General features: G+C 36.4%; 1 protein-coding gene across 3 annotated transcripts in view; it reads left to right on the top strand.

Moving 5' to 3' along the window:
* Positions 1 to 15,574, top strand: part of LOC148192508 (K(+) efflux antiporter 3, chloroplastic-like) — a 29,235-nt gene extending 13,661 nt beyond the window's left edge. The window contains exons 9-19 of one of the 3 annotated variants that reach the window (XM_088098543.1): positions 5,903 to 6,016; positions 6,115 to 6,216; positions 6,315 to 6,449; positions 6,863 to 7,044; positions 7,138 to 7,273; positions 7,640 to 7,717; positions 7,797 to 7,895; positions 8,126 to 8,287; positions 8,675 to 8,764; positions 8,839 to 9,000; positions 15,147 to 15,574. In XM_088098543.1, the coding sequence (XP_087954669.1) occupies positions 5,903 to 6,016; positions 6,115 to 6,216; positions 6,315 to 6,449; positions 6,863 to 7,044; positions 7,138 to 7,273; positions 7,640 to 7,717; positions 7,797 to 7,895; positions 8,126 to 8,287; positions 8,675 to 8,764; positions 8,839 to 9,000; positions 15,147 to 15,371 (1,485 nt within the window). In that variant the 3' untranslated portion in view covers positions 15,372 to 15,574. Of the gene's footprint in view, positions 1 to 5,902; positions 6,017 to 6,114; positions 6,217 to 6,314; positions 6,450 to 6,862; positions 7,045 to 7,137; positions 7,274 to 7,639; positions 7,718 to 7,796; positions 7,896 to 8,125; positions 8,288 to 8,658; positions 8,765 to 8,838; positions 9,001 to 15,122 lie in introns of those variants that run through there. The other 2 variants (XM_088098545.1, XR_015782117.1) reach the window with 2 other exon arrangements.
* Positions 15,575 to 16,940: the final 1,366 nt, after the last annotated feature.

The raw sequence follows: 16,940 nt of genomic DNA, 5'->3' as shown, positions 1-16,940 counted from the left end.
TTCATCTGAGAGATGCCAAGATAGTCGCTTCCTGTGAGAACAATATCATCGACATACACTATTAAGTAGATACATCCAGCACTCGAGTGGCGATAGAACACTGAATGATCCGCTTCACTGCGAGACATACCAAATTGTTGAACAACACAACTGAATTTACCAAACCAAGCCCGAGGAGACTGTTTTAGGCCATATAAGGATTTGCGAAGACGACATACCAATCCAGATGACTCCCCCTGAGCAACAAAGCCAGGCGGTTGCTCCATATAAATTTCTTCATGCAAATCACCATTGAGGAAAGCATTTTTGACATCAAGTTGGTAAAGAGGCCATTGGCGAAGAGCGGCCATGGCAATGAAGAGGCGAACAGAAGTCATTTTTGCCACTGGAGAAAAAGTATCACCATAATCCAAACCAAAAATCTGTGTGTAGCCTTTGGCAACCAGTCGAGCTTTCAGACGATCAATCGTGCCATCAGGACCAACCTTGATAGCATACACCCACCTGCAACCAACAACAGACTTTCCAGATGGTAATTGGACCAGCTCCCAAGTTCCACTTTCCTGTAAAGCACTTAATTCATCCATCATAGCTTGACGCCAACCAGGATGAGTTAAGGCATCACTCACAGACTTGGGAATTGACACAGAAGAAATGGATGAGAGACAAGTATAAAAAGATGGAGATAATCTGTTGTAATTAAGAACAGTATAATGGGGTGAAGGGTTACGGGTAGAGCGTATACCTTTACGGAGGGCAATAGGCAAGTCAGACTCAGTTGCTGGAGCCGGAGGAGACACATGAGGCGGCACCGGAAGTGAGTCATGAGGGAGACGATTACGGCGACTATAAACCTGAAGGGGTGGAGGTGAAGGATGATCCTGTGGTGAAGGAGAGTCTAAAGAAGGAGAAGACAAAATGGGTGGAGCATCACCAGGAGGATCACATATAAGAGGAATATCAACAGTAACAGGGAGAGGTACAGAACTAGAAGATAGATGTGAAAAGTAAAAAGAAGACTCATCAAAAGTGACATCAGCAGAGATAAAATGACGATTGAGGGAAGGGGAAAAACACTTATAGCCCTTTTGTGACCGTGGAAATCCTAAGAAGACACATTTGTGAGACCTAGGAGATAACTTATCAAGACCAGGACTAAAATCATGAACAAAACATGTAGACCCAAAAACTCGAAGAGGTAATGGATGCAGAGGGTCTTGAGGAAATAAGATAGAATGAGGGATTTTGTTATCTAGGACGGAAGATGGCATGCGGTTGATAAGATAACATGCTGTGAGAACTGCATCACCCCAAAAACGGGAGGGTACTTGACCATGAATAAGAAGTGTACGAGTTGTTTCAATAAGGTGTCTATTCTTGCGCTCAGCCACCCCATTTTGTTGAGGGGTATAAGCACATGAGGTTTGGTGAAGAATGCCATGAGAAGCCATAAACTGTTTAAGCGGTTGAGAAAGGTATTCACGGCCATTATCACTACGTAAATTTCGAATAGAAACCCCAAATTGTGTTTTTATTTCATTGAAAAAAGATTGAAAAATAGAAAACAACTCAGAACGATTCTTCATTAAAAACAACCAAGTACATCTGGAATAGTCATCAATAAAGGTAACAAAATACTGAAAACCTAAAATGGACTTAACACGACTAGGTCCCCAAATGTCAGAATGAACCAATGAAAAAGGAGACGACGCCCGTTGTGAGACACTACGAGGAAAGGAACTACGAATATGCTTCCCTAACTGACAAGACTCACACGACAAACTTGATAATGTGGACAACCTCGGGACAAGTTGTTGTAGTTTGGCAAGACTGGGATGACCGAACTGAGCATGAAGAAGGGATGGTGACTCCATGACAACGCCAACATGTGGAGAAGGGCGGAGATGATAAAGGCCATGAGACTCACATCCTGTGCCAATCATGTGTTTCGAACTCCGGTCCTGCAACCAAACAGAATCTTTAGTAAATGAAATAACACAATTAAGAGTACGAGTTAAACGACTAATGGACAATAAGTTGAAGGGAGACCCAGGGACATAAAGTACATGATCAATGGATATGGATGGAAAAATATTAACAGTACCAATACCATGAGATGAGACTCTAGACCCATCAGCCATTGTTACTGAGGGTAAATTATTCGGACATGACAAGGAAGAAAACAAGGACTTGTTACCAGTGATATGATCGGTGGCGCCTGAGTCAAGGACCCAAGGTCCAAGGGAGTGAGTTAGACCAACAAAAGGTGTACCTGTACGTGCAACAGATGCAGATGTAGTGGAACCAGAGTGCTGATGATCCTCATACCATTTGAGAAATTCGTTAAAGATTGCAGGTTTGTCTACGATATTAGATGAAGTAGGATGGTCTGCAGACGGTGATCGGGGAGGTGGATCAGAATTTGCCATTGCTACAGGTCGAGGAGGACGTCCATGGAGAGCATAACATCTATCAATTTTGTGGCCTAACTTGCCACAATGGTCACATTTTGGACGTCCTTTACTTGGCTTGCGAGACCGACTTCGATCATCACGTTGAGCAGCCATAACAGAGGAATCATCAGTATGAGGGGATGTCTCAGTGACTGGTTTGCTCGGTATACGCAAAAGAGCAGAACAAGTAGAAGTAAAGTTGGGTATGACAGGAGAACCCAAAATCTGATCACGGACATGAGAAACATCATCAGAGAGTCCGTATAATGCCAACAACATGAAGAACTTTGATCGCTGTTCCAATTCTTCAGCAGGAGTGGAAGCAGGAGGTAATATATCATTAAAGTCATGAAGAAGGGCATGAATTTTACCCAAATATTCTGCCATAGGACCAGGATTGCGCGGACCAATAACAGTTAATAGGTCCTGACAAACACCATAAAGACGCTGAGTGTCATTGGTGTATAACAACTTCGCTTGTGCCCATACTTCTGAACATGTTTCATAGGATCGAAACATTTGTTTCAGTGAGGAGTGAATGGTGGACTTTATAACAATGCACAACTGAGCATCAATTTTCATCCAGCGGGAAGTGTCATCTATGGGAGCAGTAGTCACATTTTGAGTAAGATGATCTAAGTACCCTTGACTCTTCAACCAAAGTTTGATGTCGGACGCCCATGTTGCATAATTTGTGCCATCTAACTTGTCAATGGACAAGTGTACATTCACATAATTGGTATATATTGAAGGATCAGAAGATGAGCCACCAATAGAGGTGTTTGTAGACGAGGAAGACGCCATAGGGAAGGAGAAACCCTAAAAATTCAAAGTGCTCCGATTGACGCAACGACCACAGATCCAGAAAGAGGGCAAGGAGGCGATCACGGCGGTGCTGATCGGCGGCGGAAAGCTCCGGCGACGCGCCGGCACGCGCGGCGGCGCGTGGAGGCGCGTGGGAGGTCCGTTCGCCGCGATCTTCGTACGACGGTGGTCGCCCGGCCGAGACGATTCCGATGGTGTGGTCGCCGGTCGATTCTGGAACTCCGGCGGCGGCAGCGGCGACAGCGACGGCGGCAGCGACAGCGGCAGTGAGGGGTGCCGGAGACCGTGGAGTTGACTGGAACTATTCCTGTGCTCTAGATACCATATGAGAAATAGAGAAGATTGGGAGAGAATATCCCTTGTGTGTGTTGCATACACATAGGGTAATTTATTTATATTGTAAGATATGGGCCAATGCCCTTAATACATAATAGACTAAGCCCAAATAACAGAAACACACATCTTAACATCTAACAGTAACAGTTATGTGCTGCCTTTATTAGGTTCATTTATGTTTGATTGATCCCGTAATCACAGGGATCTATCCCTTAGAATTAGCCATCCATATTTCCTAAAATATGATGCAGACTTATTTATTTATATAGGGGTTAATAACCTCTTAATTAAATAAGAAAGAATTCTATTCCATCTAAATTTGAGAAACACCAATGATCCAATGTTTCATTGAAAAGCTAAACATTTTAAATAATGCTTTTTCTTTTATGAGAATTTTAAAGAGAAGGAGAAGTGAAGTTACTATAATGTAAATTGACTTTATCAAAGTGCTAAAACTTTTACCAAGGCACTTCCAAAAGTTAGATTTGAATACTTGATACAAAAGCTTGGAGTTTGTAGTTTCTAAGTCAGCTTGACATTTTTTACGGGTCGACTCGGCTCGACTTGGTTCAACCTTTAGCCTAGCCCGACATTGATTGATCTTTGGCCTAGGCCGACTTGGCCTAAACTTCAACTTTGGCCGACTCAGTTTGACCTTTGGCCTTGATCGACTTGGCTCGACTTTTGGCTTTGGCCAACTCAGCTCGACCTTTGGCTAGAGTTGACTCAACACAACCTTAGCTTAAGTTAACTCATAATGAACTTCAACCCAGGCTGACTTGGCAAGACCTTTGACCTGGGCTGACTTTGCTCACCCGTCAGTCCGGGTAGACTTGGCTGGACCTTCGGCTGAGCCAACTCAACTCGATGTTTGGCCCGAGCCAACTCGTCTTGACTTTCGGCCCGAGCTGACTCGATTTGATTCTTGGCCCAGACCGACTCGACTTGATCCTTCGACTCAAGTTGACTCAGTTTGACCTTTTGGTTTGAGTCAACTTAGCTCAACCTTCGACCCAGGCTAGCTCTACTCGACCTTAGACCTAGATTGATTTGGCTCGATCTTGTCCTCGTTTGCCTTGAGTTGACTTAGACAGAGAAACCTTTGTTTTGGATTTTCAAAATCCAAATAATGGTCCAAATCCAATTAAGTGGATTGGATTTAAAATCTAAAATATGGATTTGGATTTCGGAAAAATTCATTTAAATAGACTTAAAGTTATATGTATTTGGATTATTATAGATTGGATTTCACAATTTGGATCTTTTGCCCACCCCTTTTTGACCTCGAACACTAATGTTCTTTCATCTCCTTAATGGCTGCTGCATTATGAGTAGCTTCCGCCATTAATACAATACTCTGAATGGATTTCCCAAGCTGATACCAATTGTTGTAAAACTAACTAGTTCTTGGAAATACTCAAAGAACTAATAGGGAACCTTAGGAAACGGTTCTGAAAAGAAGAAAAAATTACAATGAACATAAAAACTGAAAAAACTTATGCAACAGCAATAGTTGCATTTATAACCCACTAACTTAATTGTTTTCTAACAGCTTACCAAGAAACAGTAAGTTCACAAACAAATTTCGTAACACATTGGTGGTGCACTGTTTGATATCAAAATGTTGAGGAGCCTCTACCTAACAACTTAAAACGAGTTGATTCCTTATGTTGTGTTAGTATGACCAAGTGATCAGAAGAACTGGTATCATAAAAGTGGCAAAGAAAGGGTTTTTTTATTGAATGAAGGCAGGGTATACACCACTCCAGATCTTTATTGGCAGCCACTGGTCTGCTAATATAAACCCATCCTCAATGGACCTAATCAGTTATAGGTGCATTCTCCTTCTTTCTAACATAATTAACTAGTTATCCACTTTTTCCATTTGTGGTCCTTGACATATATAAAGGGTTACTTTTTCCCAGATAAATAGAAAATCTATGCTAAACTCTTAGCTTGCAAATCTTGTAACATGTTGTCAAAGATATGGACCTCTTCACTTTCCTAAAAAAATTTGTATATAGATTGTTTTAATACTTATCTGGTAAAAACATTTTTTTATGTATGTCAGCATGCTTGTGTTTGTCTGTGTGCACACCTTGTTACAGGAATGTGCTAGTTATGTTTGTCCTTTTCAATTCTTTTTCACCTACTGTAAATTTGAGGTTAGCAATTCTGTATGTTGCATGATTGTTATATTTTCTTCAATTAACTATTTTTTTTCATAGTCATATGCATAGACCTTTGCATTCATTCTTCATCCTGTGCTTTCTTATTTTTCATTATAGAATATAACCGAGGGGAGTATTTGGCCTACACTTGCTCAAGAAAGTTTAAAAGCTTTAGGTGGATTGGGTCTTCTTTCTCTTGGGGCAAAGTACATTCTCAGAAGAGTTTTTGAGGTCAGTATCAAATATATTTCAAGATTTTTATCCAAAGAAATAAAATTCCAAACTCATTTTTTATATGTTCTAGGCAGTAAACTCTTGGTCAAATTCAGGTTGTTGCAGATACAAGGAGCTCAGAGGCTTTTGTTGCTCTTTGCTTGCTGACAATTGCTGGGACTTCTCTAGGCACACAGAATTTGGGCTTTAGTGACACGGTTCTGTATTCTTCAATGCTTTGGGTTTTAGTTAGAGATTTTGAAGAATCATAAAATTAAATATTAACTTGAAAATTTTATGTAACATCACAATACAGCTTGGGGCTTTTTTAGCTGGGGCTATTTTGGCAGAGACAAACTTCAGGACCCAGATTGAAGCTGACATAAGACCATTTAGAGGCTTGCTCCTTGGATTGTTTTTCCTAACTACGGGAACTTCAATTGACATGCAGGTTATATGATTATTATTTATAATGTGTGGCATGGTTTTTTGTATTTCTCAACATGGTTGTTATGTTAATTTGACCATTGTGTCTGCATAAATGCAAACTGAGTATCAGGTTCATCAAACTAGTAAATTACAGAGGCCCAAGATTTTGTTCACCTGTGATCTAACATTCTAGTAACATGAATATATGTACATATACATATATATATATATATATATATGTGTGTATATACATATATATATATATATATGTGTATATATATATATATATATATATATATATATATATATATATTATATATGTGTGTGTGTATCCTTGACAGCTTGCTTTTTTGCGTGAAATTATAATATTTACACACCCCTACTGTTAAACTAAAGATGTATTTTTACCCTTCATAATTATTATTTTTGTTGCAGCTCCTTTTACGAGAGTGGCCAAATGTACTTTCACTCTTGGGAGGTTTAATTGTTATAAAGACATTGATCATAACTGCAATTGGTCCTCGTGTTGGGCTTACTTTACAAGAAAGTGTAAGAATAGGATTGCTTCTATCCCAAGGAGGCGAATTTGGATTTGTTGTTTTCTCTTTAGCAAATAGGTACTTAATTATCTGATATAATGCACTGATGTTATTTGAGTGAGAACACTGGGATTGTTTTTAATTATCAAAATTGGTGGCTTCTTATAACAGGCTCGGGGTGCTTCCTCTTGAGCTCAACAAACTGCTCATAATTGTTGTTGTATTGTCGATGGCATTAACCCCATTTCTGAACGAAGCTGGAAGAAGGGCTGCTAGTTTTATAGAAGAAAAATCTGATACTGAGAATGTAGGTTTTTTTTTCAAGATTTATAATTTTGGCAGTTATGTGCACTCGGACACAAACACACATGTGCATGCTTATAAGTATTAAAAGTAGCTATGAGGAATATTGGTGTATTTGAAAAAAAAATGTCATACATAACACATGTAATTAAAAAAATACAAGAAAATTCGCTTGCTGTACTAAAGTAGGTCCTTATGGCACAAAATTCATTCTCTGTGGATTTTTTCTTCAAAACCATCAATTTCTTTTCAATTATTTTTCTTTTGATTACTTAATGTGTTATAGGACAAAATACAACTTTTTCTTCAATCTTATGCCAGTGATTTCATGTTTACTGCAAATGTACATTAAGTAATAAATTATTTTCAGAATGAGAAAGCTTTGGAGACTGTTAACTTCGATGCTCGTGAACCTGTTGTTATCCTTGGATTTGGACAAATGGGCCAGGTAGATCATCAATACATTGTAAAACCTGTCATTTCTACCACTCATTTCTAAAATTTCTCCTTCTGTTCTATATGTAAAGGTCCTTGCCAATTTCCTGTCCAATCCATTAGCTTCAGGAGAAGGTGATGAAGTAGGATGGCCTTATGTAGCATTTGATGTGGACCCCAATGTAGTAAAGGTTAGGGTATTTTGAGCATTGTGCATGGCTATTGTCTATCAGTACCTTCATGAGACCCTTTCCTTTTCATTTTCTGAGGAATAATTTGAAACTCTTGGGTTATCTTCTCCTTTTCTTTATTTTATTAAGAGGATGAAAGCATTATATTTGTCATTTCTTACCCTTCTTATTGCAATCTCTTCTATCCACCTTTCTTTTAATTTATTCTCCCATCTTTAACTGCTGGACAGACAGCTAGAAAAATTGGCTTTCCTATAGTCTATGGGGATGGATCACGTCCTGATGTTCTTCAATCTGCTGGTGTCTCTTCCCCAAAAGCTTTTATGATTATGTACACTGGAAAGAAGAAGACAATTGATGCTGTTCAGAGGCTAAGATTGACATTTCCCACGGTAATAATCTCTTACACCCCCTACCCTCACTACTGCCCCCTTTCTTTTTTTCTCAATTGGTTCAGAGAGAGTGCATGTATATGTGAACAAGAGGGGGGAAGTAACCTGTTCTATAACTGAAAGCTATGGTAGTATGATGTCATTAGCTTAGTTTTAGTTTGTTTATAAAATGAATGGTGATAATCTCCAATATGTATCATAAGAATCTCTTACCAAGTTATAAACAAAACCAAAGGGTATCTGATGCACTAGGACATGTACTACTTGTTAGGTTTTTATTAAGTGTAACTTGGCTGATAAAAATTTGAAACAGTGTTTCATATCTTCCTTTAATCCTGCTGTCTTTTCTCTTGGTTTAATTGTATACTTAGTGATGAAATTCCTCAGATTCCAATCTATGCCAGAGCTCGTGATCTAAAGCATCTATTAGATCTGAAAAAATCAGGTGCAACAGATGCCATTTTGGAAAATGCAGAGGTAGTGCCAAAAAGGTTTTTTCCCTCCCCTAATATTTGGAAAGGAAACTGGTGTTAAATATTTTATTCTTGCAGACTAGCTTGCACCTGGGTTCTAAGCTGCTGAAAGGCCTTGGTGTGATGTCTGATGATGTAGCATTTTTGAGTCAACTTATAAGAGATTCCATGGAGCTCCAAGCACAAGAAGCGGTCAGCCAACCTGAAAATCGTGGATTGGATATTATGCAACCCCTGCAGGTACTTCAAAACAATTATTTGTCTTTGATTAAATGCTAAAATATGGTTGTCTAGGAGCTGTCTTATGGATTTATCTGAATTTAATAGGATATCTAAAAAAAAGTGGGAGGAAAGAATGTAATGAGTAATAAGCAAAAACATTAGTACTTAATTGATTGTGCTGATGTTGCTTTGTTGGTTTCCTCATCCTTTGACCATAATATGGCCTTAAACTTCTGATTTTTCATTTTGAATGTTATTCCCCTTACCCCCGGCATGTTTCTCCATTGCATCATAAGGATGTTTGAAAGCATTGGGAGGAAGATCCTTCTGTTGTTTGTCTTTGATTACATTGTTCTTGTCATTGTGCATCTTGAGGGGAGTCCATAAAACAAAAATGAATATAGGAAAAACTTGTGCACTGATAAAAGCCAGCTTTGGAAAAGGGCCTTTCACGTTTATTAATCAATCATACATCTATACACACATACATACATATATATATATATATATATATATATATATATAGTAATATATATATATATAGTAATTTAGTTTATTAAATATTGCTTGTATTTCAGTGTTGGATATTGCGCACACACACGGTATTCTTATTTATAATGAAGAAGAGAAACAATAACAATGAACAAAATCAATATTTAATAATGGAAAGTATTTGGTAAGATATTCCCTATCAAATCATATCTCTCTTTTTAATGTAATATTTAAACTATGTCTAACATAATGATGTTATTATATCTAACACTCTCCCTGCATATGTATCGTATGAGACAAACTTTTTATTAAAGTCATTAACACAATCCCCTAGAGAATCATATCAGTTGTTTGTTGGAGCTGATAAAGTAAATAAGTGACATATTTAACATTCTCTCTCTAGTTAGAGCATATGTATCATATTAGTCAAGTTTGTTACAAATATTGGGGGCCATGGTAGTTGCCAAAAAGCAAAAAAATGCTTGGAGATCACGACAATCTTGAGTAGAAAAAATTAGTCAGAGCATGGTGGTTATCGGGGAGTAGAAATGCTCAGAGGGTGTGGAGCCTACTGACCACCAAAAATGCTTGAAGTTCACAACGAATTTAGATGAGGGAAAAAAATGCTCAAAGAGCATGGTAGCTACTTTTGATGAACAAAATAAAACTACTTGAGGAGCACAAGGGTTGCCAGGGAGCACAAGGGTTGCCAGGGAGCAAAAAGGTTCAGAGGCGTGGCAATTGCTGGAGGGTAAATAGTCACTAGAGAGGAAAAAAAATGCTTATAATATCTTTTTTATTTAAATTAGTTTTTAGGAAATATTTCAGTTTTAAAAATATCTTTCAGTTTTAGAAATTACTTATTATTTTAGATTAAGATTGAGATATTGTAAATATTTGCTCTCTCTCTCTCTCTCTCTCTATATATATATATATATATATATATATAGGTACAACAATAAAATACAACAAGTTCCTCCATACAATATATCTCTTATATCTATCATATATCTCATACCTCTCATATTTTCATAACCCCTAAAAATTCCCAATAGTGGTATAAGAGTCTTCCTTCTTAGAATGGAAGGAAATTTCTCAGAAGAAGTCGCTATTCCACTCTTTGTTGGTGAAAGACATGATCTATGGACAATTAGAATGCAAACTTATCCACGTGAGCTAGATTTATGTGAAGTCGTGGAGGAAGATGATGTTACATTGCCTAAAGACAAAGTCATACTTGTTTACAGGTGTTTTACAAATGATCCTTTTGAGGATCATGACTGTTAGGCTTCTTTAGTCAAGAAGTCTAACTATCACTCAAAACAACACACTCACTCACCAAATTACTGGAAACAGAACTGGATTACTATTGTAACCAAAGAATACAATAATAGGAGAGCACTCTCTCCTCCAAGGGTTTCCCCTTCACAAAGAGCAAAAGCTCAATCTACAAGATTATCCAAAAAGTACCCTCACACAAGACCTCCCTGTCTTCTTATAAAGCCCCCCCTAACCAACTAACAACTAATTCCTAATCTATTTCCTTTTATTTTGCACACATTATATCCTAACATTACACCCCGCTGCAAAACAACCTTGTCCTCAAGGTTGGAACCCTAAACTGTTTCCTTTGAACGTTATATTGCAGCCCTACAAAGAAATATTCCTGCCATTGGTCTTCTGGTGTTTTATATGTTTGTGACAACCATATCTTGAATTTTTGGATGAAATTTTTCCCACTCCCAGACCCTATTATTACTGTCAAACCATCCAATACAACTGCTACTATTTGCAATTTTAAATCTGGAGGCTTGGGTGGTGGTCGATATGAGAGATCCTCCTCCAATGACTTTCACACTTCCTGGATTCTTTTAGCCCAATTTTGTTAAATCCTCAAATTCACATCTCTGACATCATTAGTTCTTGTAGCAACAACACTTTTGGCAATTGTTGCTCCCTTATTTCCAACAAAACTAGATTTAACAATATAACTAGAGAATGGCTGAAAGCGAAAAACTTTCTTCAACCACATATCATTACTAAATCCTGTTCCAGGAAAATTAAATGAAGATCCAACCAGATTTGAATGATTCACAGGGTTACCTCCATCTACTTTCAAATTCTCACTTGAGATTGCCACACTCCCAATCTGTGTTACTGCTGCCCAACTCTCACATAGCATGCTTCTCTTGTTCCCTTCAACTATCCTTAGTAGAGTTGTTGCCAGATTTTTCCAAGAAAGGTTCTTGGATTTTTGTTGCCAGGTCTTGAACCCTTAGACTGCATTTTCTTCCATATTATTGACTGTTGGGTGAACCTTTGTTGATCCTTTGATGTTCCGAACTTCAAAAACATCTGCTGCCCTTGTTGTTTGACCCTGGGTGCCATTCCCTTCAATTGTGGACAACTCCACTCCTTCAACCCACGGGACAAGTGAATCTTCGTTTGGTTTACTGCCCTGTGGACCTCTTTCTTCCTTCTTCTCTTCATCATTAGCCAAGTACTCTCCTTCTTTAGAGAATTTCTTGCCTTTCTTGATGTCTTGCAGAAGTTCCTCTCTTGATCTGTAAACAGCCTCAACTGGGTTGCTCCTTGACACCATTGTTTTAACCCCAGGCCTCAACAATTCTTCCCCCTTCTTCACTGTTTTGACAAACACACCACAACCTACCACATTATCTCCACTAAAAATAGCAGCTTTTGCAACATTCTCAGCAGCAGCCACACCAATGTCTCCATCACAGTTTTTGTCATTGCCTTCCTCTTTACATATATTTTCTTCTCTCCTATCCTGACCTCTAATTCTTGCAAAACCATCCACATTCAAAACTGCAGCTTTTGTTTCTCTTTTCTTCTCAAAAACAGAACCTCTATCTCTTCCTACAAACCCCCTTATCAATGCCTCTTTCATCCCTTTCTAAGAATGGTTCTTGGTTTTATTTTCCCAGGCCCTGAACTAGTATATTGTGCCTCCCTCCATGCAGTTGTAAGCCAACTGGAGCCTCTCCTTTTTTGTGACATTCTGAATGTCAAAGAACTTCTCTGCCTTAGAGATCCACCCCAACGGGTCCAGCTCCTCAAACCTGGGCAATTCTACCCGTTTTCTCCAATTATGTTCACCCTTGTCTTCCTCCAGCTCTTCTTCTGAACCCTCTTTCTATCCTTCCATGACAAATTTCTCACTTCTTTCTAAGTTCTTTATGTGAATCTTGATTTCTTGCAGCATTTCTCTCATTTCTTGCATATTCCTTTTGCATTCTGCCATGTCCATTTTCAGTTCGCTGGTCCTCCTCTCCAAGGTATTGTCTCTTCCTTCCATGCCTCCACCCTTTCTTGATCACTTCTTGATCCCTTCTTGATCTGGCAATCCCCTTCCGTTCGAATCTAGCAGGTCGGACCAATTTGTTAGGCTTCTTTAGTCAAGAAGTCTAATTATCACTCAAAACAACACACACTCAATCACCAGATTACTGGAAAAAAAACTGGATTATTATTGTAACCAAAGAATACAAGAATAGGAGAGCATTGTCTCCTCCAAGGGTTTCCCCTTCACAACGAGCCAAAGCTCAATCTACAAGATTATCCAAAAAATACCCTCACACAAGACCTCCATGCCTTCTTATAAAGCCCCCCCGTAACCAACTAACAACTAATTCCTAATCTATTTCCTTTTATTCTGATCACATTATATCCTAACAATGACCCTAAAGTCTTCCAAAGAAATTTGGGATTATTTGAAACAAGAATATGAAGGGAACAAGAAGATTCAAGGCATGAAAGTTTTAATCTTGATAAGGGAGTTCAAGATTCAAAGGATAAAAGAGACAGAAACAATCAAGGGATACTGAAACAAATTGTTGGGTATTGCTAACAAAGTAATCTTATTGGGAAAAGAGTTTCCAGATTCCATACTCATTGAGGAAAGATATGAAGCATCTATTGCTTCCTTAGAAAACACAAAAGATTTATCTACAATTACTTTAACAGATGATACATGGCTTGCAAGAACAAGAGCAACTATTTCATGGGGAATAGAATGCTCTCATAGTTAAGAACAACTGAAGGAACAAATACAACACGAGTTTTCCCATCTTGTCCCTATTGCAAGAAAAAAAATCACGAACCCAATTGGTGTTGGTGGAGGCCAAATGTAAAATGTCAGAAATGCTATCAATTGGGACATGTGGAGAGATATGCAAATCCCAAGATCCTCTAGAAAATGTCAAGATTGTAGAGCACAAATCAGAGGAGAAACTACTTCTTACAACATCATGTGTTACAACCAACAAATCTACAAAAGATTGGATTATAGATAGTGGTTTACAAACCACATGACTCATGATAGAGAACTTTTCAAAGAGCTCAACAAATCAGATATTTTCAAAGTAAGAATTGGGAATGGAGAACAACTTGGTGTGAAAGGTACAAGAACAATTTCAATTAAAATTCATTCAAGTACCAAATTAATTTTTTGTCTTATATGTTCCTGAGATTAGTCAAAATTTATGTGTTACTCAAACCTTATGAAAATTCTATAAGGGAAGATGAATATCTCTTGGAGAGGTTTGACTTCCAAGTGAAGAAAGAAGATGAAGGCCCACGTTCTAATATTCATCAAAGGTTTAGATATTAATAAAGGAGGCATGCGGAGAATATTTACTTAAGATCTTTTTTATTTAAATTAATTTTTAGGAAATATTTTAGTTTTAAAAATATCTTTCTGTCTTAGAAATTAGTTATTATTTTAGATTAAGATTGAGATATTGTAAATATTTTATATTTGATATTATGTTATATTTTGCTCTCTATATATATAGGGTATATCAATGAAATAAAACAAGTTCCTCCTTACAATATATCTCTTATATATCTCGTACCTCTCATTTTCATAACCTCTAAATATTCCCAACACTTGAAGCATGGGAAGATCCAATAACAATACCACTACTTGCTAGTTGCTTTCTTTTGTTGTTTTCTTTTCTCCATGTACAAATTATTGGTTGTTGTTAGAGATTCTATAGGAAGAATACGAGAGTACACAGCAAAGAATCGTTCATCAAGTCCTTTGAGAAAGTGGACGATGAAGATTTTATTGTGAGATGTTCTAGCTAGCTGCACAGGTAGGTAATTATATTCTTTTTTTCATATTGATTTCAGCTTGGTATAGTATTCGGTCACCGGGTGTGACCCTCGTGCAGTATGAATAGAGCTCCGAGTACGAGCTTTGATACCATAAAATAAACACGAATATTGGAAAAGGCCTTTCACATTTCTTGATCATTAGCAACATACTGGGGATATATATAGTCTAGTTATTGCAGCTCGTCTAAAGGATAAGATGGAATCTAAGAGACAACAATTCAAAGAAACCCAAATATGAAAAATACACTAAAGATGACAACTATAACAACAGTGAAAGAATACCTCAAATTCCGTTGGGCTTGATCTTCTGTGTGAGCAGATCTTGCTTGGTGCGTTGTTGTTTTTCAATGGATTTGTCTCTTCTAAACTTACAAAGTTTAAAGTAAGAAATTTTAGTTGTTAATTAAGAAAATTAACTATTGATATTTCAACACATCCATAAAACTAGATTTCAACATTATATCCCCTTTACTGATTTGTTCTTTGTAATAAACTTGCATGACAAGAAACTGTTGTGTCTGTAATGTAAGGTGAAAGCTTCTGACTTGAGGGAAGCACGTGTTCCTGCGGCAATAACTTCACCAGAATCTGAATTATCAGAAATGAATCAGAAAGATCAAGCTTCATCAGTTAGAAATCAAAGGGAAGTAGATCTTGAAGAACAAGAACATGAACTTAGTGAAGCTGTGAAATTAGAAGGAAATGGTGTTTTACTTAGCAAACAAATTAGTGAAGAAAGCGCTGAGGAGCCCTGAACAGGGCTTCTTCAAAGTTATTTTTCTCCTCTAACCCCAATAAATTCTGAAAGATTCAGGAAGTTTTCATTTTCATTGCAGAGCTAACGATATATGTATAGGAAATATCCCAATGCCTTGTAGAACAGCATCATTCCAACTCTGATGCTCACTTCAATTCTTTTGAGAGCCACAAAATGTATAGTGATTTAACACCTTTAAAATAGTTTTTATTTCTTGTGGGAAATCATAAACAGTTTAAGGTGGTATAAACTTCTGAAAATAATACGGTCCTACTTGTTAAAATTATTTTGCAATGCTCATAGTATGCAGATAGATTCACTGTTTAAAAATGATGATGAAAAAAGGTTTGCAAATTGATTCGTTGTTGAAAAATGAGAATGAAAATAAGTGGAATGTCAGTTCTTCCCTTTGTAGAGAATCTTTTGACAGAGCATATCCAAATTGCGTGTCACATGCCAAGTTCCAATTCAGTATCTGACAAACCAGTTGATGTGAAATTTTGCAAAATCAGATGTACAATGCACAGACTCCTTTTGCGACTGTGCCTTTCATGACATAGAATCAAGCACCAAAATGTTTTAAATTAATTTGTACTCTGTAATTTATATCTATATCATTATTAAAAAAATTCTTTTTTTTCTTACATTTAGTTTTTTATTTTATCCTTTATATAACAGTTTTTTAAATTAAATTAATTATTTTACTATTTTACCCTTTAACAGACACATTTTTAAAAATTAAATGTTCTTTTTTCTCTATTGGATATTTTTTTAAAAAAAATTATGTGACCGACCCAATTTTTCCTACTATAAAAATATTTAGCAATTTCCTTCATTTTTTATATCAAAATATATAAATATTAAAGCTAAAAGATATAAAGATTCACATTTAGTACCGTCTTTCTCATAACAAAAGGGAATTTTTAAAATATTTTAAACATATAAGATTAATACAAAATATTTCTTTGATATATGTGTTTATATCTATGATGTTCATCTGGCAGTCTCAATGTTGCTCTCTATTACCTATAACATTCTTTTCTTCACGTGACTAATGCGATCGTAACATGAAGACAAACACATAAAAGATCCAAAAATAAGGATATGCTAGAATTTCAAAATTAGAACAAAAATTCTTTATTATTTTTAAAATTAGAACGAATATTTCTCATTATTTTTAAAACTAATAAAAAATTATTAATTATTTTTAAAGTTAAAAGAAAAAATCTTTATTATTTTTAAACTTGGAAAGAAAATTCTTTATTATTTTTTAAAATTAGAAAAAAAACACTTTATTATTTTTAAAATTAGAAGGAAAATTGTTCATTATTTTTAAAATAAGAAATAAAATTATTCATTATTTTAAAATTTTGAACGAAAATCATCCATTATTTTTAAAATTAAAATAAATTTTTTTCATTATTTTTAAAATTAGAAGAAAAAAACTTCATTAATTTTAAATTTAGAAGGGAATTTCTTCATTAGTTTTAAAATTATAAGAAAATTCTTGGTTATTTTTAAACCAACTCTAACCTAATTTTTTACATGTAGAAAAAATCAAGTATAA

Source organism: Vigna umbellata, chromosome 9, assembly GCF_029865625.1.
Source record: "Vigna umbellata cultivar VRB3 chromosome 9, Vumbellata_1.0, whole genome shotgun sequence".
NCBI classification, from domain to species: Eukaryota; Viridiplantae; Streptophyta; class Magnoliopsida; order Fabales; family Fabaceae; genus Vigna; species Vigna umbellata.
The sequence above is the reverse complement of the archived record's forward strand: the minus strand, read 5'-3'. Positions and strand labels throughout refer to the sequence as shown.